This window comes from Hibiscus syriacus, unplaced genomic scaffold, assembly GCF_006381635.1.
Source record: "Hibiscus syriacus cultivar Baekdansim isolate YM2019G1 unplaced genomic scaffold, ASM638163v2 tig00110013_pilon, whole genome shotgun sequence".
NCBI lineage: Eukaryota > Viridiplantae > Streptophyta > Magnoliopsida > Malvales > Malvaceae > Hibiscus > Hibiscus syriacus.
Window position 1 is genome coordinate 1,374,229 of NW_024062563.1, and position 21,243 is coordinate 1,395,471.

Consider the following 21,243-nt stretch of genomic DNA (forward strand, 5'->3'; position numbering starts at 1 on the left):
TGCCACAAGGATGAATCGATGACCGTTCGAAGCCTTCGGATGTATTTTCCTGATAACATCCATGCCCTATATTGAGAAAGGTCATGGTGATGTCATGACATGAAGTGGATGAGGTGGAACATTTATTTTATCTCCGTAAATATGACACTTATGACATATTCTAGTGCAGTTGAAGCAATCACTTTCTAGTGTGGACAAAAAAATATCTGCATCTCATGATCTGCCTCGACATCATATGTATCATGTACTTCTTCCACTATCATCTTAGCTTCATCTACATCGACGCACCTTAACAGGACTTGATCATGGCTTTTCTTGTATAAAACATCCCTGTCAAGGATATATCCAACTGCCATCCATCTAATAGTTCTTTTATCGGTTTCAGTGGCTTTTTCCGGATAACTTCGATGCTTGATGTATTATAGAATTCGTAGTACCAAGGCTTAGTGTTTTTCACTTCCTCAATTTGGTAGCAATGAGCCGGGTACTCATATGACTGCATGTCAATTGGCATTATTTCAGACTCCCCGCCAGCCTTGAATGCGGCTGCCAAGGTAGTTAAAGCATCAGTCATTTGATTTTCTTCTCTTGGTACAAAGTGGAATGTGACTTCATCGAACTCTTCGAGCAGATCCAATATTAGTTTTCGGTATTCCATCAGCTTCACATCTTTGGTTTCCCATTCTCCACGGAGCTGATAGATTACTAATGTTGAATCTCCGTATATCCGCAAGGTCTTTATGTTTTTCCCCAGTGCAGCTCGAATTCCCAAGACACAGGCTTCATAATCTACCATGTTATTGGTGTAATCAAAGTTCAGTTTGCTGGTAAATGGGTAGTGATTTATTTCTGGAGAGATCAGGATTGCCCCGATACCATGTCCTAATGCGTTTGATGCACCATCGAAATGCATTCTTCAGGAACCGTTGGTGGAAGTACTTGCCTCTTCTAAGGTGATAGCCATCAGGTCCTCGTCTGGGAAGTCAAAGTCCAAAGGTTCGTAATTTTCATCAGTTTTTGCTTGCCAAGAAATCCGATATGACGCTTCCTTTTATGGCTTTCTGGCTCACATACTCGATGTCAAATTTAGACAATAGCATCTGCCATCGGGCTAACCTTCCAGATAGAACAGGTACACCCATCATGTACTTTAAAGGGTCTAACTTGGAAATTAGCCAAGTGGTGTGATACAACATGCATTGTCTAAGTATTTTTGTAGCCCAGACTAAAGCACATCAAACCTTCTTGATAGAAGAATATCTGACCTCTCAATCGGTGAACTTCTTGCAGATAATAGATGGCTCTTTCCTTTCTTCTAGATTCGTCATGTTAACCAGGACACACCCTATTGAGTTCTCGAATATGGATAGATACAAGAACAGAGGTTTGCCTGGGATAGGGGATATCAAGATAGGAGTGCGAGATAAATACTTCTTTACTTTTTCGAATGCAATATGGCAGTTTTCATCCCATGCTACTGGGTTGTTCTTTCGTAGAAGACGGAAGATTGGGTCAAATTTGTCGGTTAACTAAGATATAAATCGTGCTATGTAGTTCAATCTGCCTAGAAAACCTCTGATCTTTTTTTGTGTTCACGATGAAGGTAGACTCTGGATAGACTTAACTTTATCGGGATCGACCTCGATGCCTTTTCTGCTGACCATGAAGCCTAATAGCTTCCCGGGTGTTACCCCGAAGGTACACTTTCTAGGGTTCAATCGCAGCTGGAACTTCCTCAATCTCTGGAAGAAGTTTCTCAAGTTCTCGACATGTTCATTCTCGGTTTGTGCCTTGATAATCATGTCGTCGACATAAACCTCGATTTTTTTGTATATCATGTCATAGAATAGGGTCACCATAGCTCTCTGATATGTTTCCCCAGTATTTTTCAATCCGAATGGCATCACCTTATAGCAGAAAGTTCCCTACATTGTGACGAACGTGGTCTTCTCTATGTCTTCGGGATACATCTTGATCTGAATGTATCCCAAGAATCCATCCATAAATGAAAAGAAAGTATTTACGGCCGTGTTATCCATCAATATGTCAATATGAGATAGAGGAAAGTTATCTTTAGGGTTTACCTTATTAAAGGTCTCGGTAATCAAAACACATGCGTACTTTCCCGTTTTTGTTTGGAACCGACACTATGTTGGGCACTAACTCCGTATACTTGTCCAATTGAAGAAAATCGGCATCAAATTTCTTCTTGACCTCTTCTTTGATCTTAAAGAGCATTTTTGGTCGCATTCTTCTTAGCTTTTGCTGCACAGGTTTACATTCTGGTTTGATTAACAGTTTGTGGACTATCATATGTTTGTCTAACCCCGACATGTCTTGGTACGACCAGGAGAACACATCTCTGTAGTCTAGAAGCAAGGTTATCAAGCTTTGTCTTGCTTCAGTCGAAAGAGTTGTGCCCATTTTAGCCTCCTTTCTGTCATCTTCAGTGCCTAGATTCAAGATTTCAATCTTCTCCTCATGTGGCAGTATTTGCTTTTCTTCTCTTTCTACTATTCTCAGCAATTCGGTAGGTAAGTTGCACTCCTCTTCATTGTCGCTTTCATCAAATTCCCCAAGACAAATGGTCGATTCAAAATCCACCTCCGGATCAGGATCATCAGTGCCTAGATTATCGTTATCTGGGGACCTGAAGGAAAAGAAAATGTGTATGCGTGAGAGAAAAATATCCCACATGGAACAGTTAAGAATTAAAGTCGAAAGAAAATGGAAATGGAGTATTGAAATGAAGAAAAGGGAAAAATAACTGAATTCAAAAGAAATGAAACAAGAAAACTGTTTGTCATGAAAAGAGAAAAATGCATCTTTTATTGAAATTAAACAAAAATGTTTATTCACCCTTACAAAAGATCACCTATTCCCCGGGTATAGACAAATAGGGATAATTCAAATATTATTCTGAAAGACTCTTGTAAACCACATGTAGTTCTTCCACCGACCAGTTTTGCTAGGCACGAACCCAGGTGGCAGTGGGTAGATTTCAGATCTATTCATATCTTCAGCTGATGAGTGTTCAAAATCGTTAATCTTTGCTCATTATTTCTTCGATTTTATGGAATTGTTGCTGTTGAATTGGTTGTGTTACACTTGATTTTGTGAAGATCCTTACTTTCCAGAATTAATGACAAAATAGGCACATTCTCCATTTTGTTTATTATTTGGTCGCGGCTAGAGACATGGGCACAACTCTGGGCACGACGCGGGCTGACGTGGTGGTTTCTAGAAGGTCCATTCAGCGACGGTTTCTATAAGACTTTCTCTGCACGCCTTCTGGAAATGGACGAGCAGAGTTGCATTAGGAGACTAATTTAAGTTTGAATTTAAATTTGAAAAACATTATCTTAGGATTATTTTATTTTCTTGTTTATCCTAGGGCTTTGAGAGGCTATAAATACCTACTTCGGGTAAGTCTAAACTCATCATTCGTATTACAATATTCTTTTCTCTCTAGTTTTTATAAAAGCTTTCTCTTTTTACTTTTCAAGTTCTTTTCATTTTTCTTTTATTTTCCAAGCTTTGTTTTCAAATGCTAAGTATGACTTTTGTCATGCTTAGCTAAACTTTTCATAAGCCGAGAGCTATCGTGATGACTCAATTCCATCGGGAGAATTGAAACAGGCCCTTAATATCTTCGGAATATCTCTCTCAATCTCTGCGCTTATTTTTCAAAATCAAAACAGTTTTCAAAATCAAAGATCAACTTTGGTCAAGAGGTTATTGCGATTAAATGTGTGGGAGGAAGATTCGGCTTATAGAAAACAATTCGACTTCCTGGGAACATACTTGGCGAGATGGCTTCGCCAAGAGGGAATTGAGATCGGAATTGACGATTATTTAAGCAATAATCCGAGTCGGACGCCACAAACTTAAACGGTAATTGATCTGCAACAATTGATATTGTTAGAATCAATTACCGAAGCTGGAATCAAAGATTGCCTTGGGTATTCGGTAAACAAGATAGAGTCACGGGGATAGCCCTTGTAGACAAAATAACCGACGTGAATCCCGGAGGGAAAATCTTATTCAATGATCTAAAGGAAATTGAGTCAAAGCAAGGCTTGAGGCTATTTTTACAGTATTTATTCACAATCTCTATCATCTTATTTTTACTTTAATTGCTTTTATTTTATTTAATCATTTTTTATTACAATTTAAATCTCATACTATAAACCCCCCATTTTCCATTCACGCCTGGCTAAAACCATCCAAACATAAATTTGTGATTTTTTAAGTCCCTGAGGATTCGACCCTTATTTCTCTATACTATGTATTTCCTTATTGATTAATTGAGAAAAAATGAATTATTTTGACATCGAAAACGACAGTTGTCAAATTGGCGCTGTTACCGGGGACTTCGCCAAAGTTACTATTTTTGTTTGTTTTGTATTTATGACCAGGTCTAATCCGGGAGCATTAGTGGAGTACGACCTAGAGATTGAAGCCAAAGCTAGGAGACTCCATGCACAAACACTTCGGGAAAGAATGAGACAACAAACAAATCCAGAAGAATATTCAAATTCAGGTAATATAAATCCGATAGCCGATCTTACTATCCGGGAGTTAGCCACGGCTCCTACTGAGCAAGGGCCTATGTGCATTGATTTTCCCTAAGGGGAAACTCCGTACTAGTTGAAAACTGACCTTATTCATCTCCTCCCTATATTCCGCGGATTGCCAAACGAGGATCCATACAAACATCTCAAGGAATTTCATATGGTCTGCTCCAGCATGAGACCACAGGGAGTAACCGATGACCAAATAAAACTTAGAGCTTTTCCTTTTTCCTTAGTTGATTCGGCTAAGGAGTGGTTATTTTATCTTCCTCCTAATTCTATTACTACATGGGCTCAATTGACTCGTCTTTTTCTTGACAGGTTTTTTCCTGCGGCGAAAGTAAGTAAACTATGAAGGAGAATACTTGGAATCAAGCAGCTTGATGGAGAGTCACTTTACGACTACTGAGAGAGGTTTAAGAAGATATGTTATAGTTGCCTACAACATGGGTTAACTGAACAAACACTCCTTCAATACTTTTATGAAGGATTATCTCCTTGGAAACGAAGATGATCGATGTTGCCAAACGGTGGAGCCTTGGTGAATATGACTCTTACTGAGGCTAGAGACCTAATATCGACGATGGCCACAAATTCTCAAAACTTTCGCACAAACAATGAACCTTCTCGAAGGGTTCATGAGATAAGTTCATATTCCTTAGAAAATAAAATAGACAAGTTAACTGAAGTCGTAAACTTTCTTGTTGCAGGAAAGACAGGACAAAACTGATTATGTGGAATATGTGTATTACCTTATCATCCAATAGCCGGTTGTCCACTGATTCAAGACGACGCAGTAGCTCAAGTCAACGCAGTCGAAAACTTTACGGGACTTCCCCAAAGAGCTTATAATCCTTACGGTAATACATACAACCCATGATGGAGGGATCATTCGAACTTCAGTTATGCTCAGAACCTGAGATCGAATCAAGGCTATCAAGCGAGACCTCCACCACCGCAACAACCGTAGAAGTCATCATTAGAATCGATAGTCGAGAAGTTAGCACTATCACAAGAAAAATTCCAGACTCAAACTGAAGCCCACTTCCAAGAGAATGACAAACAGATAAGCCAACTGACTCAAGTCGTAGGGAGATTAGAGTCATAAAGGAGGTTATCATAAAAAACTGAGCCGAATCCAATAGAAAATGTTAGCGCCATCACCCTCTGAAGCGGTACAATTGTTGAATAATCAGACCCAAAGGAAGTTGACGCATGATCCCAAAAAGAAAATGATGAAGCATACCCAAAGAAGAATCTTCGAACTCCAAAAGGGAAGAAGAAGCAGTTGACGCAGGATCCCAGAAAGAGAATGATGAAGAACAAATGGACGATCCAACACCATCTCCCTATGACGTTCCACCACCTTTTCCATCAATGTTAGTTAAAAATGATAAAAAAACCATGGAAAAGGAAATATTAGACGTACTTCGGAAGGTGGAAGTTAATATACCTCTTCTTGAGGTTATCTCGAAAGTTCCAAGGTATTGTCGGTTTTTGAAGGATCTCTGTACGACTAAAAGAAAGCTTACCAGGGTCGAGAAAGTGGATTTAGGTGCGCATGTCTCAGCAGTTTTCCAACGACCGCTTGTACCGAAATATAAAGACCAAGGTATGTTTTCAATACCATGTAAAATTGGTGAGGTTAAAATCAAGCGAGCTATGTGCGATCTAGGTGCCTCTATCAACTTAATCCTCTCTTCGTTTATAATTTAATTTCCATCGAGCCTTTGAAAGAGATGATAGTTACACTTCAGCTAGCCGACAAATCAATTATTTATCCTGAAGTACTGATAGAAAATGTTCTAGTAGAGGTAGAAGACTTAATTTTCCCTGTTGATTTTTATGTGATTAATATGGAAAATGATCATAGCAAAATTGGTTCTGAAATCCTCCTCGGTCGTCCCTTTCTGAGCACGACAAATACAAAAATTGACGTTTGAAGCAGTATTTTTACTATGGAGTTCGACGGTGAGATCTTAAAATTTGATGTTTATAAAGCAATGAGATATCCAGATAACGTGCATAGTATTAATTTTGTTGGCATTATTGAACTTGTTGATGATGAATCTAACTTTGTTGATGATTTATGCCAGAAATCGGATGATAAAAAAGACGACATAAGGGAGTTAGAAAATATTCCAGTTGTTGATTCAGATTTGATCTTAACTCCTTTAAAAACTAAAGATTTACTTTCTCTTTTGCAGGTACCAAAAATTAAGTCGAAGCCATCGAGAAATCTTTTGAAGAAATCAATTTTTGGTAAAAAAGTTGTTTTGACGACCATTCTTTTCGACATGATTTTTAATTTGGGAAATATTCGAAGAAATCTTTGTGAGAATTTTCGAATTTCTCATAAGAAATTTCTTAGTTGGAAAAAGCGAATGAAGTGGAAGTGTTTGTCACGAAACCTATAGTCTGAATCAGGTCGTCGAGCTAACGACATTAAACAAAAGCGCTTCATGGGAGGCAACCCATTGTTTTCGACACCGCTATATTTTTATTTTATTTATTTAATTTTATTTTTACCTTTTGTTTTTGTTTCGTCAAGCATGTTTAATTTAATTTCTATTTTTATTTTGCAGGAACCGAATATTTTTATTCAAACTTAAACGGCGAGAAATTACGGAATTATGATTCAAACTGTGTTAATTTCAGAGTCCATTGAGCAGTACACGATCAAATTAAGCAGAAAAAAAAGTCTTCAGCTGTGCGCACCGTTTAACTAAACGACGCACATTAGCAAAACCCATAGAGGGGTTGGCGTATGTTAGCAAACCCTATTTTTTCTCTTACCCCTTTTCGTTATCTTCCTACCGCACAACACCCCAATCCCTTCTCTTCCTCTTTTATTTTACTATGCTGTGCACCCCACCCTATCACCTTTCATTTACCTTTTTCAATTTTCCAAACACTTTATCATTAAACCCAAAACCCATTTTGACTCCTATTCAAACTCATTTCCCCTCCCACGCACGGCATTACCCAATTAAACCCCATTCAAACTTCTTCCCTTCATCTTCTCCAACTCGACCACCAGCCGAAACACACGCCTCCTGTCGCTCATCATCCTTCTCACCGCCGACAACTTCAACGAAAAAAAATCTATTCGCTTCAACGTGTTCACGCCACTCGTTCTTCCCTAATCCGATATGGTACGCATGCAAAACCGACCCGACAACACCAATGCTCGCTCCACGATGGTACGTACAAGGAATCAATCGGACGGCGCTGCCACTCCTCCACCCCGGACTAAGCATTGTTCATCGTTCCTCTTCGCTGCTCCCCATCACTATCCTTCTAGTCCACACCAACCATAGTCACTACTTCCTCTCATCCACAACAGTTAACTTTCTCATCATGTTCGATGAGTTCGGCAGCATCCGAAAATACTCCTGAAGTAGATTTTGATTCTATTTTGATTAATCCATTACTAATGTACTATCCCGTTTATGGTTTTACAGGAGATTAGATGATGGTTTTCCATCGAAGACGCCGCTTGATAATGTTTTCAGCTCACGACATCAAATTGGGCAGCCCACTTCACCGTCCTTGTGTCTTTCACCGTGGCAGAGTCCGTGCTCGACATTAAAATTGGGGAGTACTTTATTCCTTCTTTTGCACTTTAATTTTCCGTTTTGAGGCAAAACGCTTTAAGTGAGGGGGAGTGGATTGTATTATTGAATTTCCCTTTTGCTTATCTTTATGTTTTGATGCTATATGTGTTGGTTGGATTTGTTGGAAATTTCATTGATTGTATTTGTCTTGTGGAAAAATTTTATGCTATGCTTGTTTAGGAACACATGATTGTTTAGGTTAGGATATTCTTGATATAGAATAGCATAAATTGTGATCAAGTTGGTAATTTTGTGATATTCCATGATTTTATTGGTTGAAATGTGATTAGCTCAATGCATGAATCAATTTGGTGAGATTTGAGCCTTTACGAGCATATAATTTTCGCTCTCATTTTGTTGGATTGAGTGTGTTGAATTTGACATTGGTATTCTAGAACCTGCATGTTAAATACTGTCGAGATTACACATGAACATGATGCTTAAAAATGATTTGGGCACCTTAGGATTAACCTTTCCGTTTCCCCACTAAATTGCCTACCCATGCTATTTTCCCTAGTTAACCACTTTTGAGCCATTTCCATTTCTTTGTTTTTACCATATTTATAAACCCCAGCCTTTTTGTTTTATCCCTCTTTTCTACCTTTTTCAGGGCAAGTGAGCAATTATCCGATGTATGCTCCAAAAAAAGGAAAACAACATCAACATTTCGAAAAGAAAAAGAATAAAAAAAGAGTTGTTCAGAAAAAAAGGAAAAAAGACGTGAAAATGGAAAACAACACAACAACAAAGAGGAAAAAATGCATTTCGAAAAGAAATTTGTTGTTTGATATATTGTCTTTTTATCTTGGTGTGCTTAATGTTTTGATGGAGTTGAAATTATCATTTGTTAGTTTCTTACCTTGTTGTTTCTCTAGATCAGCCACCCAGATTCTGAAGCGTTGGTTCTGATGTCGACTGTCTGCTAAATGCCTCTAAGCAGTCTTCAGTTGTTCCTTCCAAGCTCTATCATCAGGCCCCTCGAACTTCCTTTTCAGTCTGTGAGCTTCGTCTCTCCAGTATTCAGATGTCACTTTCAACTTGGAGTTATCCTTGACTTTATCTTAATACCCCTTTCTCAAGTCTTCGAGCTTGAAACGGACTTTCTTCTGTTCTTTCTCCAGTTTGTCTGCTCGATCTTTCTGAGTGTCGGCATCTAGTTTCCACTGATAGCGTTCAGCTTCAAGTTCCCTTATCCTCTGCTTCAGCTCATTATTCACAGCTTCAAACTCTGTCTTTTCTATCTCAAGTTCGGAAGGGACATGTCTGAGATGTTTCTCCATGGTCTGGGTGTCCTCAACGTCTGGCACCGGGATGTTATCATTTTTCTTTAATCTTAGCCACTCCAAATAATCCAGAGTAAGTATGTTTTGGCAGCCACGACATCCATGTGGAACACTTTCTTCCATGTTCGGCCACTCTTTGATCATCTTCTTATAGTTATCACCATGGTACACAAACTCTGATGTAGATAATCTGTATGTGATCGGGACAAACTGATGTGCCCCATACTGTCGAAGTGCCAATAGCGGAGAATATTTAACTCTGCCCCATAGTCTAATTAGGGTTATAGTGTCAGAATCCCCACACCGAAAAAGAATATCGTTTTAGAACAACCAGGGGGATATCCAGGAAATGTCTCGGTCTTGAAGATGAGTGAAGACTTTCATCCACTTTTCCTTTGATGTGCCTTCATGCCATTTCATAGTGATGAACTCTCCCAAAGGTGAATAGGTGGTGCTGAAACGGCGGTAGGCAACCTCGTTAGTCTTCCAAAAGTGGTTGTGAATCCATACTTGAATAAGCTGAGCACACCCAATGAATCTTCCTCCGCCAGGTTTTCCGCCAGAAGTGCAGAGATGTAGTATACGCTTCAATAGTGGGCACCATGTCTTCCTGGTTAAAAGTGAAGCAACTGTATCTTAGGTTCCAGAATTAAACCAAGGCTCTGATTAAGGGCTCATCAGTCTTGACACAAAGCAAAAGTGCAATGTCACCGTACCGCTGGCTGAACTTCTATTTCTGGTCACTCTTCCAACTGTCCCAGATGTCTCGAAGCTCTTGCACATCATTCTGCTTGAGGCTGATAGAGGCGTAGCTAACCAGCTCTGACACATAGCTTCCTTGAAGACTGTCTCCCTTTTCCTTCTGAGTCTTCTCGACTATAATCGTACCTCGGCATTTTTATCTCTTGCTTACAACACCTTTGTCCATTAATTCAGATTATTTTGTGTGTACAAACACCTTTTTAGGGATCAATAGCCTCTTGTTATGAGCAATGCTAAAAATCAACGCAAAGGTAAAAAGTTAGTAAAAAAAAGTATAATAAAAAATAAAAAATGATGAAAGAAAGAACGAAAGGTAAACGACAAACAAACAGCATGGTTAGGGTAAAAAAATATAATAGGTTTTGAAATGAGGTTTCGGGGTAGGCTCTAATTCTCCATAGTCTCCCGGTTTAGGTTCTAAAAAAGTACCGAGTTCTCCTTGTCGGTGCTCCCTTGGGCTTACCTGACCCTTAGTCCTAAACCCATCATAGGCTTGGTGGACTAAGTTAAACTCGAGAGGACATATTCTCTTATGTCTGTGCGGTGAATAAATTCACATGAAGACATAAGGTATATGAATCCCGAAGGCTACTTGCTAGGCTTGTGCGGTGAATAAATTCGCACGAAGGCATCACTTTCATCCTCACTTAAATAGGGTTCGGATCTCGGGTATATAGCCTTAGATGAAAAACAAGTTTGAAAAGCTGAAATCATTAGAAATCGATTAGTACAACTATTTACTCAAAAATATAATCAAAAGTAAGCAATAAGGATCAAAATGTTTCCTTAAAATTTAAACTTACCATTTTTGTTAAAAAGACAACTGGAAATTACCTTAGCCTGACTCATTTACATGTGTCTCCAGCGGAGTCACCAAGCTGTCGCGGCCGTCTTTCGGGTGGGTCCCGGATTTGGACTTCAACTTAGGAAATATGATTTGGAGTCGCCACCGATCATTTATTTGAAAGCAAATGGGTTGATCGGATACCTTATTTCTTACCTGATCTGCGTCTTACCAAAGATGTGTTGGATTCGGGAGTCGGTTACAGTCAAGGAAGGGTTAGCACCCTTGAACTGTCCTTTCGGTACTACGTAATTTCCAGTTGTCTTTAATTAAGAAAGTTGTAAATTTAATTAAAAGGTAAAATAACGATCCAAAACTTACCACTGATTGATTTAAAAGTGAACCCCTAAGAAATCAAAAAAAAAATGTTAAAGAAAAAAAATGAAAATAAATTAAAGAAAGAAAGACAAAGGAAATAAAGAAAATAACATAAAGATAAAAAGATAAAGAAAATAAAAAAAGGATAAACATAAAAATAGAGAAAAAGGAATAAATAATAAATAAAGAAAATGGTAACAATCTATATACAATCATAAATAAATAAAAAACAATGACTACAATAAAAAAATAACATGAACATCAAGGGAATAAAAATAAAGTAAAAATAAAGAGAATAATAAGAATAAAAAAATTAAAAATAAATAAACAAAGTAAAAAAAAACATATATATATATATATAATATAATACAAATAAAAAAATAATCAAATAACTAAAATATATATAATAATAATAATAAACGTAAATAACATATTAAAGGATATATATATATATATATAATGATAAAATATAGTGCTTAAATAAAAAATAATCAAATAAAAATAATAAAAATATATATATAATAAAATATTTAAATAAGAAAAAAAATACGAAAAACGAGAATTAGGGGTCGAATTTATAAGAAAAATTAGTGAAAAATCAAATGTTGGGGCAAAATAAAATATGTAAGAAATAATAGGGGGCAAAACGTAGTTTACCCATTTTGAAACAAAAACACGCGAATCCTAGGCTTATTGGGTCGGGTCAGCGGGTCGAATCGGGTCTAGTATAAAAGTTAAATTTTTTTAATTCTTCATTTCTCTTCCTTCTCGCCAAAACACCCCTCCCTTTTTTTATCTTTTGTCTCTGGGTGTTCTTGTGTTCTTGAAGAACACATGAACACCGTCACTTATTCCAGATTCCGGCCACCGTTGCCACCTCGCCGGTCGCCGTTCATCGGCGGCAAAACTAAAAAAAATTGATTTTTTAAAAGTTCTTCCCATCCCTGTTTTAAAAATCCAGATAGTTTTTCAAAACAAACAAGCCTCAGGGGCTAGATCTACGAAAGTAGATCTTGAAAACACCCCCTGTTCATCGGCTTAAACCCCGTCCTTTGGTGTTTTTCGAATCAAAACAACGAGACCAAACCCAAAAATAGCCACATGCAAGTCGAATAACACGAGAGAGAAAACAAAAAAGGTACCTTTATTTCGAATAAAGTTCCAAAATTTTACAGATTTTCTTGATTTCCTCGAAGTTTCTCTCGATAATCTCTTGTAAATTTTGTGTAAGTATTCTCTGTGAAAATCGTATACAACCGTGGTATCTTGTGTGCAAATTCTTTGTGTAATCCTCTGATATTGTGTTACATCTTTATTTATAGTGAAAAAAAAAACTATATTTAGCATCCTATTTGAACTAGAATTCTGATGTTTGTTGGTTGCTCTTGTGGTGGACGAGCCTTCCTTGCGCCGGAGGATCCGGGTTGTTGGAGTGTTGTCGTGAAAAACAGCAACGGTTGCGTGAGGTACGGGGACTCTTCTTGGTTGAGGACTTGGAGCGGGTTCTGGATTTGGGTCGCGTGTTGGGGCAGCGTGGTGTGGGCTGCTCGGGTCACTTGTAGTTTGGGTATGCCAAATGGACTACTGGGCCACATGTTTTGTAACGTTTGTTGGGGCATGTAAATGTAAAAAACGAAATTAATAATATCATATGTATAAAATATAAAAATTATAATAGTGGGGTATGACGAAATCATGTGCCTACAGAGGTCATTATATTAGAACAAATTTTTTGTGTTCATTTTATAGTTTTTTTATTTAAATAGCATTCCTTTGAGAATTATTTTTTTGGTGTTAACAACCATTTTAGATTAATTATAGACTGATAATTTTTATGTCACTTGAGATAAAATATATTATGTCAATATGTATTTATTATTCTAAAGCGTTTTCTATAAGTGGTGTTTTTTTTAACTATGTAACGATATGATTATAAGAGTCTAGTAATAGATTAAGTCAAAATGAAAGATATGAAAAAATTATATATATATTTTGTCAAAAAAGAAATGCGTGCAATACATATAAAATATATAAATTTGTACAAGTCGAACAACAGAAGTGACACATGTATTAGTATTGTCTATGATCACTCAATGTGTGCATGTTTAAAGTATTATATTTACACACGTAGATGAAGAAAACGTTTATATCTAAATAATGTGAGATTTGAGTTCATGACTAAAGTTGTTGATTTTGAGCCGGTAAAGATAAATAATAAACTTGATCAAACCTAAGTCTTGAACTCTGACAACTGTTACCTTTTGAAACGTGTAATCCCAATATAAAAAAAGTTTTGTGACTTTTGTATTGACATGAATGTACTCAAGTTTAAAACATGTATTTGACGGTTTCAGATTAATATGTTTGGTCATGAATTTCAAAGTCTCTCATTTTTTGTAACAATTTTAAGGGAAGAGGAATGAAATTTAGTATTGAATCCATAATCTAAAAGAGAATGAGATGTCAAAAAGCTTTTAGCCATTACTTTAAAAATTGTTGACAAGTCTCTCATATTTAAATATGAAAATTTTTAAGTATTTAAATATAACATTTGAAGTATAATATTATTGAGTGATAAAAACCAAACTTATATACTTTGTTATTACTGTTATCATAAATATATATGTATAATTCTTCATAGTGATTTTACTTATTTTGATGTAATTTTTAGAAATTTTGACTATTTTCTATTAACATTGGCATAAAGTATTTCATGCCCAAAACGTCTTCTAAAAAGCACATCTAATATGACGTACTTTTAAACAAAAAAAAAATCAATTCGAGATTGAACTTTCAATGAGTAAACCAATAGTTCTATGTTTCATAATTATCAACAAACTTCACTAAGGAAATAAGTAGGGGTGTAAATGTAACAAGATTGAATGAATAAAATTGTGTTCGTGTTTGTTTGTTTATTTTTTAAAGTGTTCTTATTCGGTTCGTGTTTGTTTAATTTTTTAGTAACATGTTTGTATTTATTTATTAATTTTTGAAGGTACTCGTATTCTTTTATAAAATGTTCGCGAACGTGTTCGTTTAAATGTTTGTGAATGTGTTTATTTAGAGTTCGTTTATCTTTTGTGAATATATTCGTTTAGTGTTCGTTTATTGTTAATGAACATGTTAGCTTAGGATAAAAGGTAAAAGAGAGACGAGAAAAGTTTCTTTTTGTGTTATAATAAGGGAAATGGTAAAACTACACAATTAGTGCTTAAACTTCTTAGGATCCATAGTTTAAACTCCAAATTTCATCATACATTCAATTTAGTATGTACCTTATCTAATATTCAAAATATAAAAAATAAACTAGCTTCTAAATGAGGTTGTTCGTGAATAAAAATGAACCGAACACGCCTCTATTTGTGTTTGTTCGTTTATTAAATTAATATGAAAATTTTGTTCATATTTATTTATTTAACTTAATAAACAAACATAAATAAAATTATACGAACGATTCACAAATAATCTATCAAACACTCTATTCATTTACATCGCTGATAATAAGCATTTGCCCCCATTCATCTGTTGCCGATCCTTCTCCAAGTTTGATCCGGTTTCATAGATACAACGTATAATGAGTATATTATTTCTTTATTAAAATATCGTAGTAAATCTAAACCCATCAATATTGATGCTTTCTATATAAAGAGAAATTCAAGGTTAAACATGGCTACGCTGTATATATAAACCCATCAATATTGCCGTTAAGTATTATATTGCAAGTCGGTGGCTATTATGCTTTCTATTTTTTTATATATAAAAACTCTATGATTACGATGATATTAAATCATTACATTTATGCAAAATATTAAATGAATAATTAATATTTATGCAATAATCTTCAATATTATGTTATTTGAAGGACGGCCTAAGCGAAAAGAAAATTAATTTGGAAGGGCTAATAATATACAGTATAAGATGGGCCGGGCCTATTAGTCTTAAACGAAATAGATTCCTTTTCCACTGGACTCTGCTAGACCTGACAAGCAGTTTCCTTGGGAATGCCAAATATAATATCTTGATGGGTAAATTATTTTTAACTATGCTCTCTTATTTTGACTATTGATTTTTTTTTATCAATACTTCATAATAATTAAATGTTGCCAGCCATTAAAATTGTTATAATTGCATATTTGATCTTTAATATTTACACATCCTATCGCTTTACTCATTATTTTATAATTAAATTGATAAAACATGTAAATATTAAAAATCAAATGTGTAATTATATCAGATTTTAACAACTATGTCACCTCCACCATTAAATGTTAACGAAAAGTAGCTTAATTAGCTACACAATAATTAAGTAGTTTGACTAACAAAATTGATAACATATTAGATATTAAAAACATATTAAGTGATCTCACTAGTAAAAGTAAATATTTTTCTATCTAAAAGATTGTGTTCTAATAGTTGCGTTTGTACAGTGAGTATGTATTATCAGTAAACCAATAAAATTCTGAATGAATATTACTTTAAAAGCATTTCAGATAATTAAAAGAATTGGAGATAAATTTAAGATAATTCTTAATATTTTTATGTGTGTTATACACATGTTACAAAATAAGCATAAACTATAAACCCTTATTTGAGCATGTTTTGAATATCTGAGCTCTTATTTTAAATTACCTGTATCTGAACAACCTCTAATAGATTAGGCCCTACTTGAATATTTAACCTAAAAATCTCTAGGTTACAGAGAACACGGATTGGTTTAAATTAGTGAAAGTCCTTGAATAATACTGAACAATATATTTGATCCTGTAATATTAAATAGAGCAGAGAAGTACATTCTGTACTGGTTAGTAGTATACAAAACAAAATGAAGAGTTTGGCTATGGATAAACAATTAGAGGTTAAACGGAACAGCTCAGGTAGCTTAAACTAACCTCTCTAATCTACACTACTTTTCTCTGTTCAAAATAAATAATAATAATAATCTGTAGCATTTTATCTTCCTTTTTCGACTCCAAAGTCCTAAAGGCGAAAATCTCACCTAAAAGGCATAATCAACCAAATTAGAACAAGAACAACCAGGTAAATTGTTTTTTTAATATTTTTTAGTTGCTATGTCCATATTGGAATTTTGCTTCATTCCTGTAAATTTCATTACTTTTTTGTGTTTCTTCAACAATTTGTCTTGACGCTTCATTTCAGGAAATCAGCTTCCCATTCATTTGCAGATCTGTTTTTGCTTCTGTTAGTATTTGTTTTGTATATATGGGGTAAGTTTTGTTCTTGGGGGTTTTATGGTTTTGCTAATTTATGGATTTTTATTGACAAGATTGATTTTTTGGTTGGATGTGTTTGTATTTGGATTTCTCTTTGTTTGTGGTTTAATAGATGAAAAAGAGGCAAAAATATTACACTTTATAGTTATTATCTGTTTTCATCATGCACCCTTTTATTCTTTAGTGATTGACATACTCAGCATGGTTCTTTAACTTTAATGATATGATTGTATAAGATTTATTATGTTGATTGTTACTTTCTTTTCATCTGGTGTCCTTGCACATGCTATGGCTGTGTTTGAGAAAGAAAAAGAAAAGATCTATACAAGGACAAGTTTTCTCACCTTCCAAACAATCATATGATTATAAGTTACTGGTTTAGTCTATAGGATAGTTTATGCCTTGGTATTAATGTTAGATTAGAAAATGCGAAATTTTTGGATGTTGTCTAGTGGTTTGGTGTGGTAGATAACTTTTTTTTTGTTAAGTGGCGACCAATGATTTTTTTGTTGAGATTGATATGTCTACATAAGGACTTCAAATACTTCATGACTGTTTCAGTTTCAAAATCGAATACCCATGCAAGGTCAATGCATGGTTTCAATCATAGATTTCATTGTTTGAGTTTTTCAAATAAAATTGCCTGCACATCCCCTTGAAGGAATTTTACTTCTTTTCGGGGGGGGCCTTCTTGTAAGTTGTAAAATTTATACCAGTTAGCTTTGTTATAACAGGTTGAAGCTTTGGATTCAAGTGTTATGATGTTCCATTTTTGCAAATAGTTCTGCTTAGTAATAGGCTTTTATGGAGGATAAGCTTTGATTCCTAATCCCCTTGTTTTGCTAATAATAGATGAACCTATTAGGTGCATCAGTACTGTATCTTGATGTATGCTTTCTGTTGCAAATATGGTTGTGCTGTTGTTTATGATACTTGGTAAATAACATGTAAATTCTGCTTTATGTGGTTTTGGTATCTATGAAATTATCATTTGATATCTTCCTGATGAACTTATTACCGGGGTAGTAGCCTCAGCTAGAGTTTTTGGCAGCTGGTATGATTGTGTGTGATTTGTAATAGAGCAGTGGTTGTCTAGGATGCTATGAAAGGCCGACTTTCAATCCCTTGGTGAATGAGTCATCAAAACGACTAAAAGTTCAAGGTCAGACAGGAAAGAAAGCCAGCATATCAGAAAATTTCTGGACCACTAGCACTTGTGATATGGATAACAGTGCAATGCAATCACGGGGAAGCATCTCATCGATCAGTATAAGAAACCAGACGCTTGATCCGCATGGCAGTGTTGCAGCTGCTAATGCCCCTGCTGAATTTGTGAATCATGGCAAGTTCTTAGTTCTTTTGTTACTTAGTTTGGATTAACATTTGTATGCGACAGTTCTATGAACTTATCTTCCTGTCTGGATAGCTATCTTTGGATCTCTTTCGGTGCTAAAATAAGACGAGTCTGTCTATGCACCAACTCATAACTGCACTTGGTTGCAGGCCTTCTTATGTGGAATCAAATCCGGCAGCGCTGGGTGGGAAACAGGAAGTCTGAAAATCGGAAGCGAGATGTTCTAGAACCTAAACTAAAGTGAGTTATTGTCAGAAAATATTGATTTAGTGCTTTTATTATGTCTTAGTTTCAAGTACCGCTCTTCCTAAGAATTCTCATCCACTTGCAAAATGATCTGCGCTCAGATTTGTTTATTTTCTTCTATGTATTTTTTAAATTTTAGAAGTCATCTACAACTGCATTTTGTCTGGAATTACTAGATATGAAAAAATTCCCACTTAACTAAGTTAAGCGGGGACATTCATTTTATAATCACGTTTAATTTCTTTCATCGGGGCTATACAGAGGCTCAAGACATTATAGAACCTCAATCTTAGGTACTTAAATTTGAAATGGCATATTGTCGACTCAGGGAAAACAACTTCCGGTGTATAAGTATATGACCCTTTGATCATTTATGAAGCTTTTCGTTATCTTGTCAGCACTCATTGTCTGTGCATGGTTAAACAATTCTGGCTTTGCAGTTTGAATGCAACTTACGAAAGTTTACTCGGAAGCAACAAGCCGTTCCCTCAGCCTATTCCTCTCTCTGTAAGTCCCAGCACCAGCAAGCTCATGGAATCCCGAATTGTTTTCTTGCTTGATTCTGTGTTTCTCGTGAAAAAAATGACAGGAAATGATAGATTTCCTCGTGGATGTGTGGGAGCAGGAAGGGTTGTATGACTGAGCAACAACAGCACAAGTGCAATATCCATATGATATGTGGTAACATTTGTAATTGCTTTAATAGGTGAAATGCATTAGACCATAGCCTGGCGTGCATAACAACTGTAAAAATTCATGGTCTTGCCTGCTAATGTTTTAATTTTCCTTCCCAATTCAACTGGCTTTTTGGACAATACTATTTTATTTTCTCTGGAATGAAAATCCGGAATAGAAAAATACTAACACCCTCTGGTTTTCAAGGCAGCAAAATCTTCTTTATTTTTTGCACATTTTCGTGCATAGGTTGCTTCTACCTTATATATGTGTTGTTTGCTTTCATTCATTTGATTATGTAATGACAAAATTATTGCGTTGAGTAAATGAACTGATATTGTTTTCTTTTCATAAAGAAAAAACAGAGAGAAAATGATCTGGCATTTTCCTTGCCTGAAGCGAGGAAAAATCCAAAAGGCAAAACTAAAATCTGAAACTGAAAGAGGGAGACCTAACACATTTGTTTATCTTGCTGTTAACCAAGCTTGCAAAGCTTCAAAATTCACTGTCCACACAGACACTGCATGCATGGTTTTAATAACACATGCAGTTGGCGTTTCCCCAAAAACATGTATAGATATACGCACATTGTAAATGTAGAGCTCACTTTTTCTGCAATAATCAGGTAACTGATCTCAGATTAGAGAAAGGAGTCATCTTTCCTAAGGGATCAGATTTTCCTACAAGTACAGTACTTCAGATTTTATATATGGTTGTGGTATGGAGCTAAATTGCAGCATCAATATCTTCATATATACTATTGTTCTTTATTTTTGATATCCACTATGCCATTTGTTTTTGTTTAGCTGAGCGGAAACACTGTTGGCATACATTGATTTAATTATTACAGACATAATGTCAAAAAATGCTCCTAACATTGATTAAATAGTTATTTTAGTTTTTATATTTTTCTAGATATTTTGACCTAACATTTTATTTAGGACTAAAAGACCTTTAACATTTAACTAAATAATTACTACAACTCTTATATTTTTTTTACCCTCGATATTTCATTTTAGGGTAAGTCTCTATTTTAGAGTGTTTAGTTTGTTGACATGATTTTCATCAACTGAGTGATATTTTTAAGGTGATCCTTTTTCACTTTTTTTCTGAAAAAAAGGGTTTGAGAGAAGGCAAGGGTGATGCTGGTTTTCAAGTACAAACAGGATATTTCTGAAGCTCAGAGTTCCCTTAACAAAACAAATAAAGGCAAGTTCCCAGATTAAAGCAGCTTCCTCAATCCTGTCCGGTTGCTGTCACAATTAAAACAACAGGAAAAAGTGTTTTGGCTGTATCAAACGTGTTGTTGTCTGTGCATGATTATACAATTCCATGTGTTTTAATACAATCTAATTATGCATTTTTTTCAATTGAAAGAAAAAAAATGCTTAGCTGGGTAATATCAGTAACATATATATATATATATTATTTCCCCCCACACAAATAATGGAGGGTCAAGTCACCAAAAACAATGATCCAAGTTGTTGAAGCGTTTGAAGTCAAGGGCACCAGTCTCCCAAAAGGACCAACAACAAACAATTTCCTGCTTTTTTTCAATGAAGAAGAGCTTTTAATTGGTGAACAAGCCATCTGCCCATCGACATGTCTCCTTTTCCGCAGGCAGAAAACTTTGAGCTTATTTCAAACATATATATATATATATATATATATATATATATATATATATCGTAACCAGATTTAGTCCGGGAATAAATTTTTTACTTGGCGGGAAAAATGATGTGAATCAAAAATGATTTTGATTTAAAAAATATTTTGGGAGTCGCCATCGACCTTTTTAGGTTAGGTAGGTCGAATACCTAAAAATTATTTTTTTAAAAGAGTTTTTAAGAAAACATAAGTTAAAAGATAAACTGGCCTGCGTTTTAATCAAAAATTCGTTCTTTTTAATAATAAAAAGGGATTTGTGGTCGATTACGTTTGGGGAAGGATTAACACTCTCACAAAGCCCAAAATTGGTACTCATTAATTATAAATTGTCTCTATTATTGAAAATTTAAAAATTCAAAAATATATTTGATTCATAATCCTGTTATTTCAAATTTATTAATATACTTTTAAGAAAATATATTAATATTAATATATTTTATTTTTATAAATAAGATATTTATTTACTTAGAAATACCAGAAAATGACTTCTAGGTGCTTTAAGACAACTCATTTCTTAATATAAATAAATAAATAAATATTAATAAAACATTTCTATAAAAAAATAATTAAAATAAATTAATATATATAATTTATAAAAATAGGATATTTATTTATTTAAGAATATTAAAAAAGACTTCTAGGTGTTTTAAGACAATCATTTCTTAATATTA

General features: G+C 34.9%; 1 protein-coding gene and 1 long non-coding RNA gene across 3 annotated transcripts; both read left to right on the top strand.

Moving 5' to 3' along the window:
• Positions 1–72: 72 nt before the first annotated feature.
• Positions 73–20,178, top strand: LOC120212488. The gene is made up of 3 exons (XR_005524702.1): positions 73–86; positions 2,793–2,798; positions 20,025–20,178. It is a non-coding gene; the product is annotated as an uncharacterized LOC120212488 (long non-coding RNA).
• LOC120212486 lies at positions 16,318–20,178 on the top strand. Of its 2 annotated transcripts, XM_039210770.1 has the most exons (7): positions 16,332–16,435; positions 16,556–16,623; positions 17,715–17,971; positions 18,133–18,223; positions 18,670–18,736; positions 18,819–18,913; positions 20,016–20,178. In XM_039210770.1, the coding sequence occupies exons 2-6, from the start codon at positions 16,619–16,621 to the stop codon at positions 18,870–18,872; spliced, it is 474 nt and encodes a 157-aa protein (XP_039066701.1). In that variant the 5' UTR covers positions 16,332–16,435; positions 16,556–16,618; the 3' UTR covers positions 18,873–18,913; positions 20,016–20,178. The 2 variants fall into 2 exon arrangements, with proteins under 2 accessions (XP_039066700.1, XP_039066701.1); XM_039210769.1 differs by lacking the exon at positions 20,016–20,178 and having other exon boundaries at positions 16,318–16,435; positions 18,628–18,736; positions 18,819–19,112.
• Positions 20,179–21,243: the final 1,065 nt, after the last annotated feature.

Bases quoted from the DNA above. Each gene is read 5' to 3' on its own strand.
- LOC120212486 (XM_039210769.1), top strand. The intron at 17,972-18,132 runs GCAAGTTCTTAG...ACTTGGTTGCAG, and splicing joins TGCTGAATTTGTGAATCATG to GCCTTCTTATGTGGAATCAA. The intron at 18,737-18,818 runs GTAAGTCCCAGC...AAAAAATGACAG, and splicing joins CTCAGCCTATTCCTCTCTCT to GAAATGATAGATTTCCTCGT.